The 17,841-nt window shown below is 30.3% G+C and overlaps 1 protein-coding gene across 1 annotated transcript; it reads right to left on the bottom strand.

Annotated features, from left to right (window-relative positions):
• Positions 1-969: 969 nt before the first annotated feature.
• LOC114176075 (myosin-binding protein 3) lies at positions 970-5,115 on the bottom strand. The gene is made up of 4 exons (XM_028060985.1): positions 3,455-5,115; positions 3,162-3,347; positions 1,689-3,070; positions 970-1,540 (listed from the first exon to the last, which is right to left on the bottom strand). Exons 1-3 carry the CDS (start codon positions 4,818-4,820, stop codon positions 1,710-1,712), a joined length of 2,913 nt encoding a protein of 970 aa, XP_027916786.1. The 5' UTR covers positions 4,821-5,115; the 3' UTR covers positions 970-1,540; positions 1,689-1,709.
• Between the last annotated feature and the right edge of the window lie 12,726 nt (positions 5,116-17,841).

Below are 17,841 nucleotides of genomic sequence, written 5' to 3'. Positions count from 1 at the left end.
ATGTTTAAAATGGTCCTCATTTTCGCAATTCGTGTTTAATTTAGTCATTTTCTATGACGTCATTTAAATCAATAACGAATAACACTGTACAGGTGACACTGTTTGTATTACATTGTATTTGGGTATATTACGTGTACTGTACAGGTGAATTATTAACGTTAACTCTTCAATCTGGGGCAAAAATTTTCCAATTAGGTCGCGCTGCAATTAGGGATTGACGAGTACAGGCGATTTCTTCATCTCTGAGTTTCTTCATCTTTGATTTGCAAGGAAGCAGCAATTGGAAGTGACGATTTGTTCGTTTGATTTCAATTTTCCAGTTAATCATCATCGACGAGGTAAGTGCTTTGCTACAACAACATTGCACGAATTGCTACAACACTATTGCCTCCAACGATTACAATCAGAGATAAAGGAAGAAGATTAGACTGTGACATGGGATTGTAGGAAGAAGAAGATTGCAACAACACAAATTGGGAATGGAGGAAGAAGATTGCAACAACTGACCAACTGCCCAACATTTCATTTTCAAAATCTTAGCTCACCTATTTATCCCCAAATATCTAATTACTACACTTGTACAGTACACGTAATACAACCCAGTACAATGTAATACAAACAGTGCCACTTGTACAGTATTCCGTTACTGATTTAAACGGCGTCACAGAAAAAGACTAAATTAAACACGAATTGCGAAAATGATGACCATTTTAAACATTTGGTAAAAATGAGGACCATCCGCAACAAACAATACGAAAATGATGACCATTTTAAACATTTGGTAAAAATGAGGACCATCCATAACAAATATTACAAAAATGAGGACGAAAAAGGTATTTAAGTCTATATTTTAATTAGTTGCATAGTTTTCGGCCTAATCAAACAAGAAGTTGCATTTTGCTTAAAGTTGAATCAAATATTCGAAGTGAAAGCAGGGCAAGGTTTGTATCTGATGTTATTTCCAAGCAGTATAAACAAACACTCACTTTTTTTTTTATATAATTACAAATGAATACATGATGTAGTATACAAGTGACTCAGATTTCCCCCCTCAGAAATAAACAAACTCAAAGGATGCAAGAATGCAAAAGAGAAGAGAAGAGAGAGGCCAGTGACCCCAATCTTGACTCTAAGCAACAAAAATGAAAGAAATGACAAAAGTAGTGGCCCTAATTCTGTCTGTCTATATGAAACTAAGTGCTATTTTACCTGGCACTGGAATCTTTTTTAGATCACTCCAGCTTTGCAAGCCAGGTCCATGCTCACAAAATACAACTCACTACCCTACACACACATATGCTCATCATTCTCCTTTTCCCACAAAAGGTCATGATGGACACAACCCACCAAAAATTTGGGCTTACTTCCACAAAACAAACTCCTCCAGGATTCTCCCCTCTCCATCAGGGAATTCCCTCTCAACTTTTTTCTTCAAATTTCACTGTTGCTTTCATTCTTCTCCTCTCCTACGTATGTACACCACACTGGTGCTCATGCATGCTTCATTTCCACCTTCTCCATTAACTCCAATCTAACCAATCTGCATCATCATACATAACTGCATAAATATATCGAAGTCTCATACAAACCAGAGATAAGACTAATATATATAGACCAGAGATAAGGTTAATATATATACATGTTGAAGTTGAGTTAAGTTTAAAATTCTTTCCTTAACATATATTTACCTGGTTGAGTTTGTACGGTTCTTACACGGCAAGATCTCCGATGTTCCTCACCCTGAGTTCAACATTCCTCAGATCACGAAGATGTTGTAGAATTTCTTGGAGAAGGTCTAACCCTTTGTCCCCTTTTCTCAAGGAGCTGATACAATGCTTTAGAAACTCTCTGTCTGCCTCCAGCACCTGTAGTCTCTCGTAAACATTGTCCACTTCCTCTTCTAAACCAACCTTTTTCTTCACCATGTTAATCTTTTCAACTGAATTATTCTGCAAGTGGGGCAAATCTAACTCGTCTCCACTCAACTCCACATCTTCTGCTTCTGAACTCATTGCATCAAAAAGTGGGAGAAGCCTCTTCGCTTTTGCAACCATGAGTTTCCTCCCTTGATGATGCTTTCCATTTATTTCCTTTGCATGTCCATTAGCAAATCCATTTACCTGTCCTTCGTGATCACCATCATGATGGTATCCATTCCCATTCTCTTCGCAAAGTTCTACTGATTTAGCATCATCATCTGACCGGTGATCTTCCTCATAATTCAATATAACTAGCTTTTCTTCCAGTACCTTGAGCTGTTCTAGAATTTGTAGCCTTTCTTCCTCAAAGTTTGCCAATGATTCCTCCAAATATAAGACCGCATCTACTGGGGTGTTCTGGTTGCTGCATTCTTGATGACTGTAAAACCCGTTTTCTTCCTTTGCTTCCTGATTCAAGTCAATGGACAATCCATCACTATCTTCAGCATTGCTACAAGAGGGAGAAGAAGTTCTGCTTCTCATGCTACCATCTCTTCTTGACATCACCATCTTTTCTCTTACCTCATATTCATGAACCTTTTTTCTATATATTTCAAGCTCCTTTTCTAGCTCTTGCTTCTCTTTCTCCCTCTTCGTCATGAGCTCATTCAATAGTTGCAAAGCCTCCTGGTCATACTCAGATTGCTCTTCCATCATTCTCTGATACTGCAAGGCTTCCATCTGCATTGCTGCTTTCTCTTCCTGAAGCCTATTTATCATCGCCATTGTTTGATTCGCCGCTATAGCAGATGCACTTCTCTCTTCTTCTAGTTCTGCATACAGAGTGCTCAAAGCTTTCCTCTCAGATTTCAATGCTGCTTTTAACTTTTCCATGGTTACCTCTCCACATTCCATGTCACTCACAACACTTCCATCCAATGACTCTTCTGTTCCTGATTCTTTCCTCTCAAGAAGAAGCAATTTCTTGTGTAGCTGATGTAGACTCTCCACAGAAGTGGGTGTGTCAGGAATTTTTTCTTCCTCATTCTCGTTAAGCTCCAACAGAGATGGCAAATGGTTACTTACTGTTGGCATTCTCACTTCGATTGACATGATTTTAAATTCTACAAACTCTTCACCTTTGTCCTCACCTAGTTATAAATTGCAATTAAAGAAGCTGGATTATTATAGAGTTTTAAAAATGAACTTCATCGAAAGGGAAGATAAGAAGTTGAGGCTCACCACTTTCATCTCGGAGATTAAATCTGACAGTGCTGGTAGATGGATCTTCTTGTGTTTGTTGATTTGTATCCAAAAGAACATCCTGGCTTTGATACTCATCCACTTGCTCTTGTTCAGGAATTTCAGTCCCTATTGAGACTTCTGCTTCATATTCCTCACCTTGCATTTCTGATTCATCTTCAGATGCTGCAGGAATTGACAAGGCATCAGAGATAATTGCATTTAGAAAATCAAGAAAAAGAAAAAAGGTATAACAACCGAAAGGTGTTATCAAGGAGGAAAATAATTAGAACCTAGAGAAGCATCTGAACATTGTTCGGCATCTCTTGTTTCTGTGTTTGCTTCAATGTTCACATCCTTGGTCAAGTCATCAGCAATCTGAAAAAAACTCACATCTCCACAATTCTGCTCCAAATTTTCTTGTTCTACTTGTGACAACACTGAGGACTGTCCTCTGGTGATTAACTGGACCGATTCAGCCCCGTTTTCCTTGAAGACATTTTCATTCTCCTGAAATGAAAATTCTGCCACAATATCCCCAGAAATGTGCCAATTCTCAACAACCGGTTCAGCTTCTGCATCAGCACTCTTATCAAAGTCCAGAATAAAGTCTTCACCTCCCTCCTTATACCTGCTGTGAGCCCTATTTTCTGTAGCGGGGGAATCAACCAATTCAACCGGAATCAATCTGCAATCATCACCGTGAATGAAAAATTCCAGATGTTTGGGTGGAGTCTCCACAGTTATCTCTCTGGTACAATCAACTTGGGCAGTGGATTTCTCACAACCTTGATCATCGTTCTCAGTCTTACCGGTATTCAAACTTTCCTCTTCAATTGATTCTTTCCCTTTCTCCACAGCCAAATCCAACTTGCAAATTTCATCACAAAGAATATCCACGCTAGCATCACATACAGAACAATCACAACTCTTCTCTGCCTCCTCGTCTTTTCTATCCAAACCCTGATCAACCGTAAACACCGTGTGGCTTCCCTTGTTTTCTTCGTTCCCCTGTCCATCCTCATGATGATCAAGCACAATATCCGATCTGGTCTGATCTTCGTCAATCTCTACACCAACCCCGCGTTCTGTCACCAAATTCGGCTTCTGGTCGTACTCCAAAACATTGAGAGAAGGCTTGATCAAAATGCAAGGAGGGTAGAATCTGTTGTCCAAGTTGACGCCACAGCAAGAACACCTCATAGCCTCTTCCACCTTCTCAATTGCCTTGTCACCGGCATCAGCACCCTCATCCTGAATCACACCTATCTGCTTCATCCATGGAAACAAACGAAAACTCCGAGAATAATCTGGTTGGGATGAGGAGGAGCAATCCTCGCACATGTCCTGTGACTCAGCCAGTTTTTGATGATCGGAGCAGAACCCCAGTTTGGAAATCTCAGAGGCATGAGCTTCACACACAAGATCTCTGCAAGAAGTCTTGCTCTTCCCAGACTCTATGATGTGATCGATTCTGGTGCACCATATGCAGGGCCTTTTGAGGCCAAAGTAATCGGCAAACTTTATGATTAGATAAGAAAAGAGAGAATTGAGGAGCAGGAGGATGATCAGAATCCATTCTAGGATGGCATAGACTAGAACAAGGGTGATTCTGTTGGTGTTTCTGTGTAACATGGTTGCAAACTTGTTGGCAGCCATGGCTGGTGTTCAGTTTTTCTGATATGTACAAAGAAAGGTTTACCTGGAATATCAGATTGAAACCTAAGCAAGTGTCGGAATGAGAGACAGAGAAAAAGTTTTAAGGGAAAGAGAGTTTTCAGACAAGATGTCAAAACTGTATTTTGTGTGTGTAATGTATGAGAGAGAGAGAGAGAGAGAGAGTAGAAGAGAAGTAGATAGCCAGTGGTTTTATTTCGACTGAATGAGAAATAGGCGGTTTGAATTGAATGAAATGATAACCAAAGGAGGCTAAGGCTTGAGGGTTTGTGGGGGGAATGAAATGTTCTTGAGTCAAGGAAAATCAAAGAATTTCATGAATTTTTTTATCTAACCATTGTTTATGGAGTGCTTTTTGACAAAATGGAGCATCACAGTTCAACAGTTAAATGCTTTTCACTATACCAATTAATTAAGAGTTGTATCATGTCTAACAGTCAAAAACTGGTTTCTCAAAATAATAAAGTTCATTTAAAGAAGTAATATGCTTTAATGCAGCCTCTTTTATATACACAAAAACTCAAATAGCAACCTTCTGATTACATTTTTGAAACAAAAACATGATTATACCATACTGATAATTTTACATTTGTTCCTTACGTCAGACAGTATTATTGTAAAAGTGAGGAACAATTCAGACAGACAAAAAATGTGAAACAGTCCTTGTGTTTTAACTGCTTTATGTGGATCAGTGCTTTGGGATGTAGATAGTAGTGAATTTTTACAAGGTCTAGAATTTTCTGTAACTGAAAATGTTACTTTTATTTTGATAATCCCTGCCAGCTCCTTTTCATTTTTCTATTGAGGCAAGAAATGAAAGGCCCCACCAAACCACACACATGAGTTGGTGGACCAGACCCACAGCAAGGGTGGGACCAGTTATGGCCGCAGATGCTTGAGTCATTATGTGGGTATGCTTCCTAAGAAACTTTGTTTTCTTTATAACAATATTAATATACAAAATCAAACCCTGCATAAATTTCACTTATTTTACTTTGTCCACAAGCCTCTTATGTGCCAATTTTAATTCGCAGGGTTGCCACCTTTCAAGACAAAAATCTGATCATTAACTTCAACAGAGGGAAAACACATATCAGAGGAGTTTTGTCGTTTTCCCCTCACTCAAGAATGCTAGCTTCCTTATCTCCTTATCCAAGGTTAAGAACCTATCACACTATTTTACACTATTTTAGAAGTAACAGTTGTAAAAGGTAATTTTGAATGATATGGTAAATGAAAATTAGATAAGAATGTAAGTTTGAATCATGTGTCTTTTTCTACTTTAAAGCCATGAATTTGTATGATGAAATGGACTTGGCTATGCAGAAGAATAGTGAGTTGAATTATTTAAGTTTTATAGTATGATTGTCCTGATTCAATTAAATTGATGTTGGAAGGAGAATGAAGAAAGTGAGTGATGAGGTCATGAAATTCAAACCCAGAAAGAGAAAGGTAGCAATAAGAAGTAGGAAGTGTTGGTTTTTGTTGAAGTCCAACAGGGATGAATTTGGCTGTAGGGGAGTGGGCTGCACCGCCACTCACCGACTAATTGCCATGCCACCAAATAGTTTGTAAAATTATGTGATGAAGATTCAAAATTTTGTTCCTATACGTTATCACATCCATGTGTGTACTTTCCAAAATAATATCCACATTTTCATATATCTCTTCCTTTATAAAAGGAATCTATAGCTACCTTGGTGAATGTTATGTTATGTTATGTTGTGTTGTGCTTTGGCCCTCCAACAAATTGCTTTTGCTTTAGTCAAGTCTCCCTAAGTTTTTCACTGTTTCTCACTTGGTCCTACTTCTGATAATTGAGCACATACCTCCCCCACTGCTAATATAATTAACCTAAATTTGGTTGCCATTATAAAATGTATTTAGTACATATTTGCCAGCTCAAACCAAATATATATCACCACTCTTTTTCACTGTTCAAGATAATATTTCAATGTAGATCTAATCCAAGCATTAATATTGACATAGGTGGTTTTGTTGATGTCTCTAACACAGAACAGACCAGTGTGAGAAAATATGCACAGAACATGTTTGAGCATTTGTGTATGTGAAAGTAAAAAAGAAAGGTGTTAGAGTATGTGCTAAATGAAGGTTGAAAGCCAAGATGGGACCATTTGTGATGCATTGTTGAATGGGGCAAAGGGGGCAAAGAAGTAAACAAAACGGAAAAAAATAAAAGGGTTTTAAGTTCATTCAAAGATAGACCATCTTTCTTGGAAGGAACATCAAAGCAAAACTCTCTTTTTAAAGTTAATTACTTATGGAAGCCCTTAATCTCTCTTCTAAATTCTAACTTCCACCTTTTCTGACCAAAGAACCATAACTATTTGAAAATGTGAAACAAAGAAAAAGATTAAAAAATGACATTGTTTTCTGTTGGAAGCCCTCAGAATGGCTCCAACTTAATCTCAATTCAGTTCTCCTATGCATCAGCCATCTAGAATGGTAAGAAAAACTAGGGTCAAATCCACCCAAAAAAAGAATAATGGAAAAAAAAATGAAAATTAATTTTACTTTTAGATTTTTTTTCTTAGAAATGGTTTTGTTTTTTAACTCTGGAATTCAAGAGGCTAATGAATCCCATACTTCTAACACATGACATGATCCATAAACTTATGAAAGAAAATTAAAAACCATGTGAATAAGAATATAATATATAAACAAAAGGTTGGCTATGTTGGTCCACTTATTTGTTGAAATAGTCTAAAATGTTATATTGAAAATTTTCAATTTTGGCGATTTTAGCTAAAAAAGAACTCAGGAATTGCATTTGTTATCTAATTTATCAACTGGAATGGGACCCGTAAAGGGTTTGCGTGGGTACAAAGACATCACCCAACAAAATTTAAATTAATTAATAAAACACAATGAAACGATTGTTGGAGTATTTTGCTTAATCTTACATATTAATCATAAAAAAGGACCCTATTTTTCCAATTTCAATGATAACTATTGAAACCTTATTGAAGTTATATCATGAAAATAATGTCTTTAAGTAGTAGAAGAAGATTATGGGTGACATAATGGAGGGTGTGAATCTATTAAATTGAAATCTTAGGTATTATAGGTTAAATAATTTTGTAAGTTGCTAAATATAATGGTTTGTTGTGTCCTTGTATAGTAAGAGTGAGTTGGAAAGGTTAAATGGCCTACAAAAATGGGAATGCTACATATCTCATTCATTCTATTTTAACTGCTTTTATGATAAAGTGTGAGATAAGAATGAAGGGTGATGGTTAGAATGTCTAAATCTTTGTTTTGCAGACATCAAGAGGGTTTTTTTTTTTTTTTTCAAGAAAAAAAAATTAAACATAGAATGAATAAACTTTATTTTAATTAAAAACTAAATGGTATACCATGAAGAAACTAATTTATGAAGTTGATAATAATTCATTTTTATTCAATATTAATATTCTAAAATACAAATTGCAATACAACATAAATTGTTTAATAAGTACAATTTTAAGTATGCTAAAAAAGTTTAAATACGTAAGCTAAGTAAATAATAATAAAGTATATGAAGAGGAAAATATAATGAAAGATACAATACTTTCATAATTTTAAATCTATGAAAAGAAAAAGTAAATGTATAAAATAAGGCAATAAATAATACAGGTGTAAGTTAGCTACTAACTTCTAAAATCATAATGTTTAAATTAAATAAAAGTATTAACATTGATTGAGATATATAACTGATAATTGCGTGTATGATAAAGTAGTTTGAGATTCAAATCTTATGATATATTTTGCATGTGAAATAAATTATATTTAGAAGAAATACATGTAGGCTAAACTCTATATTAGTCATTACTTTCATATTGTGTCAGTAATTGTTCCTGCTGGTAAAGAAATGAATAAAATTTTGCAACATTAATGAATTATTCTAGAGGGGAGAATAAATTAAATTTTGCAAAAATATTTAGACCAAATGAAACTTTTAGTTGATTACTTTTACGTACTTGTTTCCTTTTTATTTATTTTTATGCATATAAATCAAGAAAGTAATTAATATCATTAAAAGAAAATTTTCAAATTCTAAATTTTCTTAACATTTCAAAAATTAAAATAAAAGTTAAATATTTAAATTTAGATCTTACTGTTCAAAAGGAATGATCTACATATTATTATTTATTATTATTATTATTATATATTTTAAATAAATTATTTTTAAACTTACGCATAATAAAAAGCTACTTACACAAGAAAAAAATTACTTATAATAAAATTATAAAAATTATTTATTTTAATATTTTTTTAGAATAATAATTTTATACTATTTTTTATTTTAATAATTGGTATAGTAATGATTACTTTTTTATGACAAGAAAAAAAAAATGTAAACACTGGTCTTCAGATTATTATTAAAAAATCTTATTACAGATAAACAAATCTCAAATATAACGTCTCATTAAATATCAATTAATTAATACTATAGTTTAAAAATGCTTGTAATATTATTATTATTTTTATCTGTGAAAATTCCTATGTATTTTTAATATTGAGTTTCAAACTGGAGTGTTATATAAATAATTTCATACTATCCCATCTTAATATTTGAATTATAAAAAAAAAATTGTACAAATGCTCGTGAATCCCAGTAAATTTAGTAAATAAAAGAATATGATCATCATCTTAATCACAATCAATTAAGAAAAAAACAATTATAAGAAATAAAAAAGAGAAAATGAAAATAAACACAAAATGAATATAATTTAACTAAAATATTAATGAATTTTAATCTACATTTTCGAATAATGTATTATTATAAATCAAGTTTTTGTATATATAGTTACACAAAAAAATTCAGATATTATATTTTAAAAGTGTTTTCTGACATGAAATACTTGCTTACTATTAATGTAATAATGATTAAAAGACATAACATAAAGTGATTATATTGAGAAAACAATAAAACAAGCTTTATGAATAAGGTGATATACAGGTTCAAGAAAAGCATGAGATGTGAGTAAAGTGTTTGAAACTCGAAAGAAGTAATAAATACGTAGATTGTCTAATATACAATACACATTTCTAGTTTTGACAAAACATTATGTACCAAACGCTCTTCTAACATACATGCACTACAACACCAAATCTTCTACCAAACAAATTAGACAACCTTGTACAACTCTCTACATTGGTTTACAAACTTTTTTTCTAGACATAATTATTAGCTCAAAGTTCTATGAATGATTTTTTTAATAAATGTATAATATAATTATGTCACTTGTATAGTCTAATCGATATCTAGTTAAATTGTATGCACACGTTTCTGTCTAATAATTTTTTACTTAAACATATAATAAGTGTATTTTCTCTTAGAGATATGGATACTTTTAATAAATATTTAATTTATATTTGAAGGTTCGGTAGAGCTTTGTTTTTTTCTTCATATATATAAATTAATATATAAATATATTTTTTTAATTTTAAAAGATTTTATATATTTAACATTCCAAAATTTTAGTACATTTATTTTGACACTTTTAAAATAATTTTTAAAAATTTGGCGTTATTTGCAATGCTAAAATCAATTTTAGACGAATAATTCTTATAGAAAAGATGAATATCAATATTGTGAACACAATCAAGATCTGCACTTTTATCAAAAGAATAAAAGAAGTTAGTTGTCTTGATATTTGAAGTTATGCCATATTTCACAAGTGTTTTCATAGAAGCCACGTGCATTCAATGTTAAATCAATAACATTTAGTGTATCCCAAATGCGTTTATTTGAGTACATAAGTTTGAGGAAAGAGGTAGTGGGTGAATGTGAGAGTGAATTATGTGTTGTTTTTACTTTTAAGTGATTTAGAGATGATAGTAAGTAATTTTTGAAGTAAAATTTGTGAGAGTTTGTGAGTGATTTGATTCGTACGATAGATAACAAAAATGTTTTAATAGATGTAATAGGTAAATTACCATATTGCCCTTTATTAATAAGTAGTATAAATTGGTATTTATATGACTACAACTATTTTTTTTACTACTAAAATTGAAAAAATAAATTATAAAAATTAATAAATAACATTGTTTTGATAGTATACGGTAATAAATGGGATTAGTTCCAAGTAATATGAGATCGAATCCCTTCTTCCACTTCATGCACGGATCGATTCCAACTAATATGAGATTGGATCTCTTCTAACATGGTCATAGTTGGATTGGTTCCAAGAATACATAGATCGGATCCCTCCTAGTGGATTGGTTCCGCACTTGAGTGGATCGATCCAACTTTCTTTATTTTCTCCCCCTTCACACCTCATGAACAACCGGACTTCATGCATGGATTCCAACTCCATTATAGACAACCAAGGTCTTCTCCATTAGCATTCACATTTTGTAAATATCAACCATGTTACATTGCTCTGCTTGTTTATAAAGTATGACACAGGGTAAAATGGTCTTAGCTCGATTAATTGTCTCAAATTTGCTCACATTAGGCGAGATCGTAAAAGTGATGCATCTCGCAAATCATTGCTTTCACTCGTTCGTGATTCAACGCAAACGAACATAATAAACACTTTCTAATTTATCTTCTCTTTTCCCTTCAAACAATAAATGACATCAAACGAACACAACATTAAATATGCTCATTAAATATGCTCATATACAAGAAAAAGTAATAATGCAAGAAGACTCTCGTAATGGCTAAAAAGAAGAATGTGCAATAACTCTTTTTTTTTTTTAAATGTAGAAGATATATTAGAAGAATGAAGGTCGACAAAAGTCTTGTAACAATAACAAACTCAAGTTTCAAGTCACCTTTTTGCCATTGTATTTGTATGAAAAACACTATTCATGTTTAAGAGCAATTTAAAAGGGTGAACCAAATCTTATAGATATAATCAGTCAATAATATATTGATTTTTTTTTTAGGTCATTTTTTTTGTAAACCTTTTTAGTTTAATAAGGAGTGATTGTTTTTTGAAAAATATTTGTGTTTAGTAAAGAGTGAATGTATTTAAAATAATATTCAAGATTTTAATCAAAAAGTGATCATTGTCCAAATAATACTCAAGGTTTTTTTTTTTAGTTAGGCATGGTCATTGTTCAAATAATATTTAGGTTGTTAATGATAAATGATTGTATTTCAAATAATACTGTTGTATCGTTGCAACGTTAGTTTGTTTAGTAAAATTAAATCAATTGGTTGAAACCAATATACACACATTTAGAATAAATCTTCTCTCTCTAATATTTTTATATTGCATTATTTATTTATAACTAATCTTAGAAAAAGACCTTTGAAACAGAGTTTTACAAAATATTTTAATAAGTTGTCTATTAAGCAAAACTATTGTCTAGTCATACAACATGAGATCTTGCAAAAATTTCAAAAGGTTAAATACACAATTCAACCTACCATTCTTATATGTTTGACATGTTTTCACAATAACTCAGAAAATGTCACTAAGTATGACATAAGCTTAATTATTAATAAGTTTTGAAAAAACTTGATGATAAAACTTCTATAACCCTAAAAATATTATGATCAAGATCAATCACGAATCTTGATCACTAAAATTCGGAAGCCAAAATAATATACTCAAAATTTCTATAATTTATTATTATTATTAATATAACAAAAATAAATATGTAATTTAATATAATTATAACTACTAAAGAAATTATATATATCTAATAAATTGTTCCTTCTCTCAAATTATTGAATTCGTCAATAATTTTTCAAGGTAAATAATCATATTGTGTTCAAGAAAATTATCTCTCATTTTATTTTACAATCTTGTTTTGATAAATTATTATAGGAAAAAAAAATCTTTCTCTTTAAATAAAATGTATTTTCTATTTTTGTCGAAGATTGACATAATTCAAATATGATTAATAAATTCTTTAGATTTGGATGATGAAGAGCATCAACAATAAAATAATAAAGTTAAATAAAATAGTGAAGTTAAAATTTTAGACTAGTTTTCTCTTGAATTAATATGGTATTGACAACGTAGTAATAAAACTATGGGTTAAATATGTTTTTAATTTCTTAACTTTAACTTTAGTGAAAATTGAAATAAGTTCCTTCTTGAAACTTTCGTTCAATTTAATCTTCAACTTTAGAAATAAGTGGATTTAATTATTTTAACTAAATTTTATTAAGTTTATTTAACGTTTTAAACACGTTTCATGATAATATTTTTGAATTGTTTACACGGCTTGATACATATTTGCTTTAATATTAATTGAGAAACACATTTGGAATGTTAAATAAACTCAACACAATTTGGTTAAAAGGACAAAATTCACGTATTTATAAATATGAAAATCTAAACTGGTCTACAATTTTAAAGATGAACTAATTCTAATTTTTACTTAAAATTATAAACCAAAGACATATTTAATCCTAAAATTATTAATTAATAACAAGTAAGTAAATAAGTAAAAAAAATCATAATAAATATTATTATCTTTTCTCGTATTCTTAAATAATTATTTAAATTTGATTTTTCTGAATAATCAAATTTTAATCTCAACCATCAACGAAATCCGCCACAGATCGAGATATTCTTTACTTTGTAATAGACTCTCGAGTTATTATTATTATTATTATTATTATTATTTTGTTTTGATATCATTATATATAATCTCCGAGGGTAACCTTAGTTCTTTTAGCATCTATTTAACACTATTGTAATTCTAGAAGATGAGAAAAACTAATCCTTCAACCTTAACTCTTGTGATGTTTCCTTCTCTCTAAACCTTTATTCACAACTTTTTCTTCTTTTTCATATCAATATATCTAAACTTTAATGGTTGCATTAAATATGTCTGTAATACATTTGCTGCATAGACTATTTATTTTTGTGAAAGTCAAAATAGAAATGAATTCTCTTTTCATTTCTCAATTGGGAGAAATTGTAGTAAACAATTTAAATGTATTTTCTTCCTTTAATTCTCTTAAACGTTTTTAAAAGATAAAATTATAAAAGAATTTCATACCTTAAAGCAAAAATACCTTAATTATAATGATCACAATTGAGATGAGAAGAAAAGTCATTAATAAAATCCATAGTACAATTTTTTGCTTTGGCTTCTGTGTATATCCACATTTTCCATATATATCCCAACCAATAAGGGAATTAACACTATATATAACGTTGATGGCTATATATTTCTTTTTTATAACTTTTACCTATTTTTTTTTTTTTTTCTAATTTGGATTTTAGGCACCCAATAGTATCGATTTGAATGATCCTGACATGATGTCTATACAAACATCGCAAAGGAGTGAAAGGACATCTGTCATGGACTGAGAATTTTTCCATGATTTGTATTTTTTAATTTATATCATTTTAACTTTTTCTGAAACATATATGGAGAATGAAGTGAAATTATTCAGACACCATTTCATTCCTTAATCATTTTAAATCAAAGTTAACTCATATCCAAGCAACCATTTAAGGGTCTGATCACCCAAATGGGACAAAAACATTGCCAAAACTAAAAGGGATCATAATTGAGGAGTTTGGTAATGGAAATGGAAATTCAATCAAAACAAGCTCAATTTTAAAACTAAACTAACTCAATTCACTTATGAATCAACTTAAGTTTTAGGCTTTTAGCATATTATTACTTTTATTATAAATGTCAAATTAGATAACTAACAAATTATAAATTTTTTATATAAGTTTTTGAAAACATATTTTTTAATTTATAATCATGGATAAAGATAACAAAATATTTAAAAATGAGATGGGTGAGTGTAATGACTTACAAAATAAACATAACAATCTTAAAATTGAAATTTGAATATTTTATTATTAAAATGTAAAGTTTATAAATAAAAAATAAATGGTATTTAATTTTATAAATTGTTTTATTTGCTCTTATTTTTTTAAATATTATGATGAATTGTTCATCTTTTGAATGTCAGAGTCAGTTTTAAAGATTTTGGAGTAGAGTGCAATCTCTTTGATTCAAATTTTCATTAGAATAAGTTCGTGTTTATCCATTTTCTAGAGTAAACTTTTAGAAGTTTTTCATGCATGTGTATTAGATTGCTTGCATGTGACTCAATTGAGTTCAAGATAAATCTTTGTTTGACTTGGATTGTTTGGATATGTTCAAATAGTTGATATGAGTATTCAAGGTATGAGTATATTCATCTTGTGAGAGTAGAACCCCTTGGAGATCTAATATAGTAAAAATGCTTGGTCTAGATAAAGGAAGCTAGATTAGTTTTGAAAGTACTCTAGGATAAATATTTGGTTATAAGTGACATGGCCAATAATCATATTGACAACCAAAGACATGCAAATGATCATACCTAACATTCTTGCTAAACCATATTATGTCTAGCACCTCAGTAGTCAAAGCAACTACAGGACTAAGATTAATAATATGCACAACTACAAACAATGTCTCTCCCCAAAAGATCTTAGGCAACTTTGCTTCAAAAATCATACATCTAACTCTTTGAACCAAAGTCATGTCCATCCTGTTTGCTAAACCATTCAATTGATGAGTTTCAGGAGGAATCTTCTCATGTCTTATACCCTATTGTTGCATTAACATCAAAGGGTCCATAGTACTCACCACCATTATTAGTACGAATGTCTTTCAACTTCTTGCTTGATTATCTCTCAACCTATGAATCCCTTGAACTTTTCAAGTACTTGATCCTTCCACTAAAGTTCATAGACCCATAACTTCTTGAACAATTATCAATAAAAGTAACAAAGTAAAGTGCACCACTAAATGCCTTTACCTCCAATGGGCCACAAACATTGAAATGCACAAATTCTAGCAACTCTGACTTCCTTGAGGGAGGATGCTTCTTAAAGAATATTTTGATTTGTTTACTAGCCATGCAATGAGAATATTTCTATAACTCTACTCTCTTCAATCTTAAAAGGACATCATTTTTTGCTAAGCAATTAAGCCATTCCTCACTTATATGCCATTCCTCACCTATGCATTCACGCTATCTTTAGCAATCAAATCTTTAGTCCAATACAATTTAGATTTTTTCTTCCCTTTGGCCATAACCAAGATATCGTTAGTGAGATTCAAATTACTAAAACTAAAGTTACTATCATAACCACTATCATCAAGAAAATGCACAAAGATCATATTAAAATGAACATTTGAATGCTAATATTTTTAACATGAGATAACTCTCTCGTTGTGAGAGGCAAAAATCTACGGGCACAAACTAGTAAATCAAGCTCCATTAAGATCAAATATTAATACAAGAGAGTCAAATAAAAAATAGAAATAAGTGCTTATAACTAGTCAATACATCAAAGCAATAATGTTCTCAAATATGAAGAACAAAGAAAGAGAAACCTAAATTAAAGCAACAATGAAAGACTGATTTCTATAATTATAGACATTAAATTGACGACCCCAATGATCAAAATGAAGAATCCTATGTTGTGAACCTTATGTTAAAGTTTCAATTCGATCCAGTAGTGAATGAAAAAGAAATCACAATTTAATTTAGACATCTGGATGAATATGTCAATAAATTCTCTCTCCCCCCTCTCTCTCTCTTCTCTCTCCCTCTCCTCTCTCTTCTCTCTTCCAAAGGCTACTACTTACTCAATCTCCCTTGACATAAAGGACCTCTCTCCACTTAGACTAAATAATAAATAATAAGACAAAATGAACTTGAGTAAGTTAAACTTTTTAAACTTTTTAAACACATAGTTAATAGTCCAACCCAATAAATAGATATCAGGTTACTTTGGATGTATCTCATACATATATATTATAAATTAAATTATGTGTTAACGAACAATGCTTTGAAAAATTTTATTATTTATTAATCATATAACTTCTCCCACGTTGAATTTATAATTTCACATATTTATTTACGAATATTTTGTATTCCATTCAAATAGTTAGTACTATGAAACAAAAACTTTGAATTGTGAATTGTGAATTGTGAATTGTGAATTGTGATTCAATTCTATATTGAAGTTTTTATTTTTCTTTTTTCGAAAAACTGAATTCTGTGAAATCATTGTCATTTACATTTAGTTTTAAATTTTCTATGCATTAATTATATCAGTCCTAAATAATGTGTTGATTGAGTTATAATTTTAAATGGTTTCTTAATTTTAAAGATTCATCTCTTCAATTTATTTAGTAAATAAAAATACTCACTAATGATAATTAAAGTATATACTATTTTAATTTATTTTTTATATATAATTTTCATTTAAGTTTAAAAAATATATGTATATTATACACTAGATAATTATTAGTTTTTTAAAACTTTATGAAGCTTTCACAGAAAGTTACTTGTACATTCAACATTAAAAATATAATGTGTATTTTAAAAAACCAAAAGACAAAACTTTGCATCTAAGATGAAGTTGCACTGGCATTTAAATAATATTATGGTCTTAATGTCCACTTTTTTTGAAAATGATCATAACACATGTTTGTTGATTATAAAATATTTCGTATTCTTTTTATTTTCCTTTCTTTATATTTTAATTTTAAATGATAGGATATTAGTATATTTTAAAAATTCATTTTTTACACTAAAAGGAGGCATTTTGACCGACTGTATGTACTTGAACATTTTTAAAATAATAAGTTAGTTATTTGCGTAAGGCTATAATGATGATATGAGGTTTGAATAGTGAAATAATTGTTTTTTAATAAAATTAGTGATCAGAATATTTCTCCTGTAGTCCAAAGTTTAACGGTTCAATGAATCTGACTTGAGAATTCTTGTTGTGGTGTATTAAGAATTGAAAAAAAAAATCATTATCATTTATAGGAAAAATGAGTAATGAATATTAAATATATATTTTTAATATATGCTGGATTTATAGTTTCTTCACATATTTTATTTTATGTTAACAATTGTTGGTGAATTTTATTTGAGTTTTTAAAAAGAAAAAATCAAATGATCAAATATTAGTGAAAATGTTAATTATTAATAAATTTGATTTAAAAATATATATATTTTTAAATTAAATAATCAAAATAAAGTTATTAATAAAATAAT

This window comes from Vigna unguiculata, chromosome 3 (genome assembly GCF_004118075.2).
Source record: "Vigna unguiculata cultivar IT97K-499-35 chromosome 3, ASM411807v1, whole genome shotgun sequence".
NCBI classification, from domain to species: Eukaryota; Viridiplantae; Streptophyta; class Magnoliopsida; order Fabales; family Fabaceae; genus Vigna; species Vigna unguiculata.
This window is presented reverse-complemented; position numbering and strand designations above follow the sequence as displayed.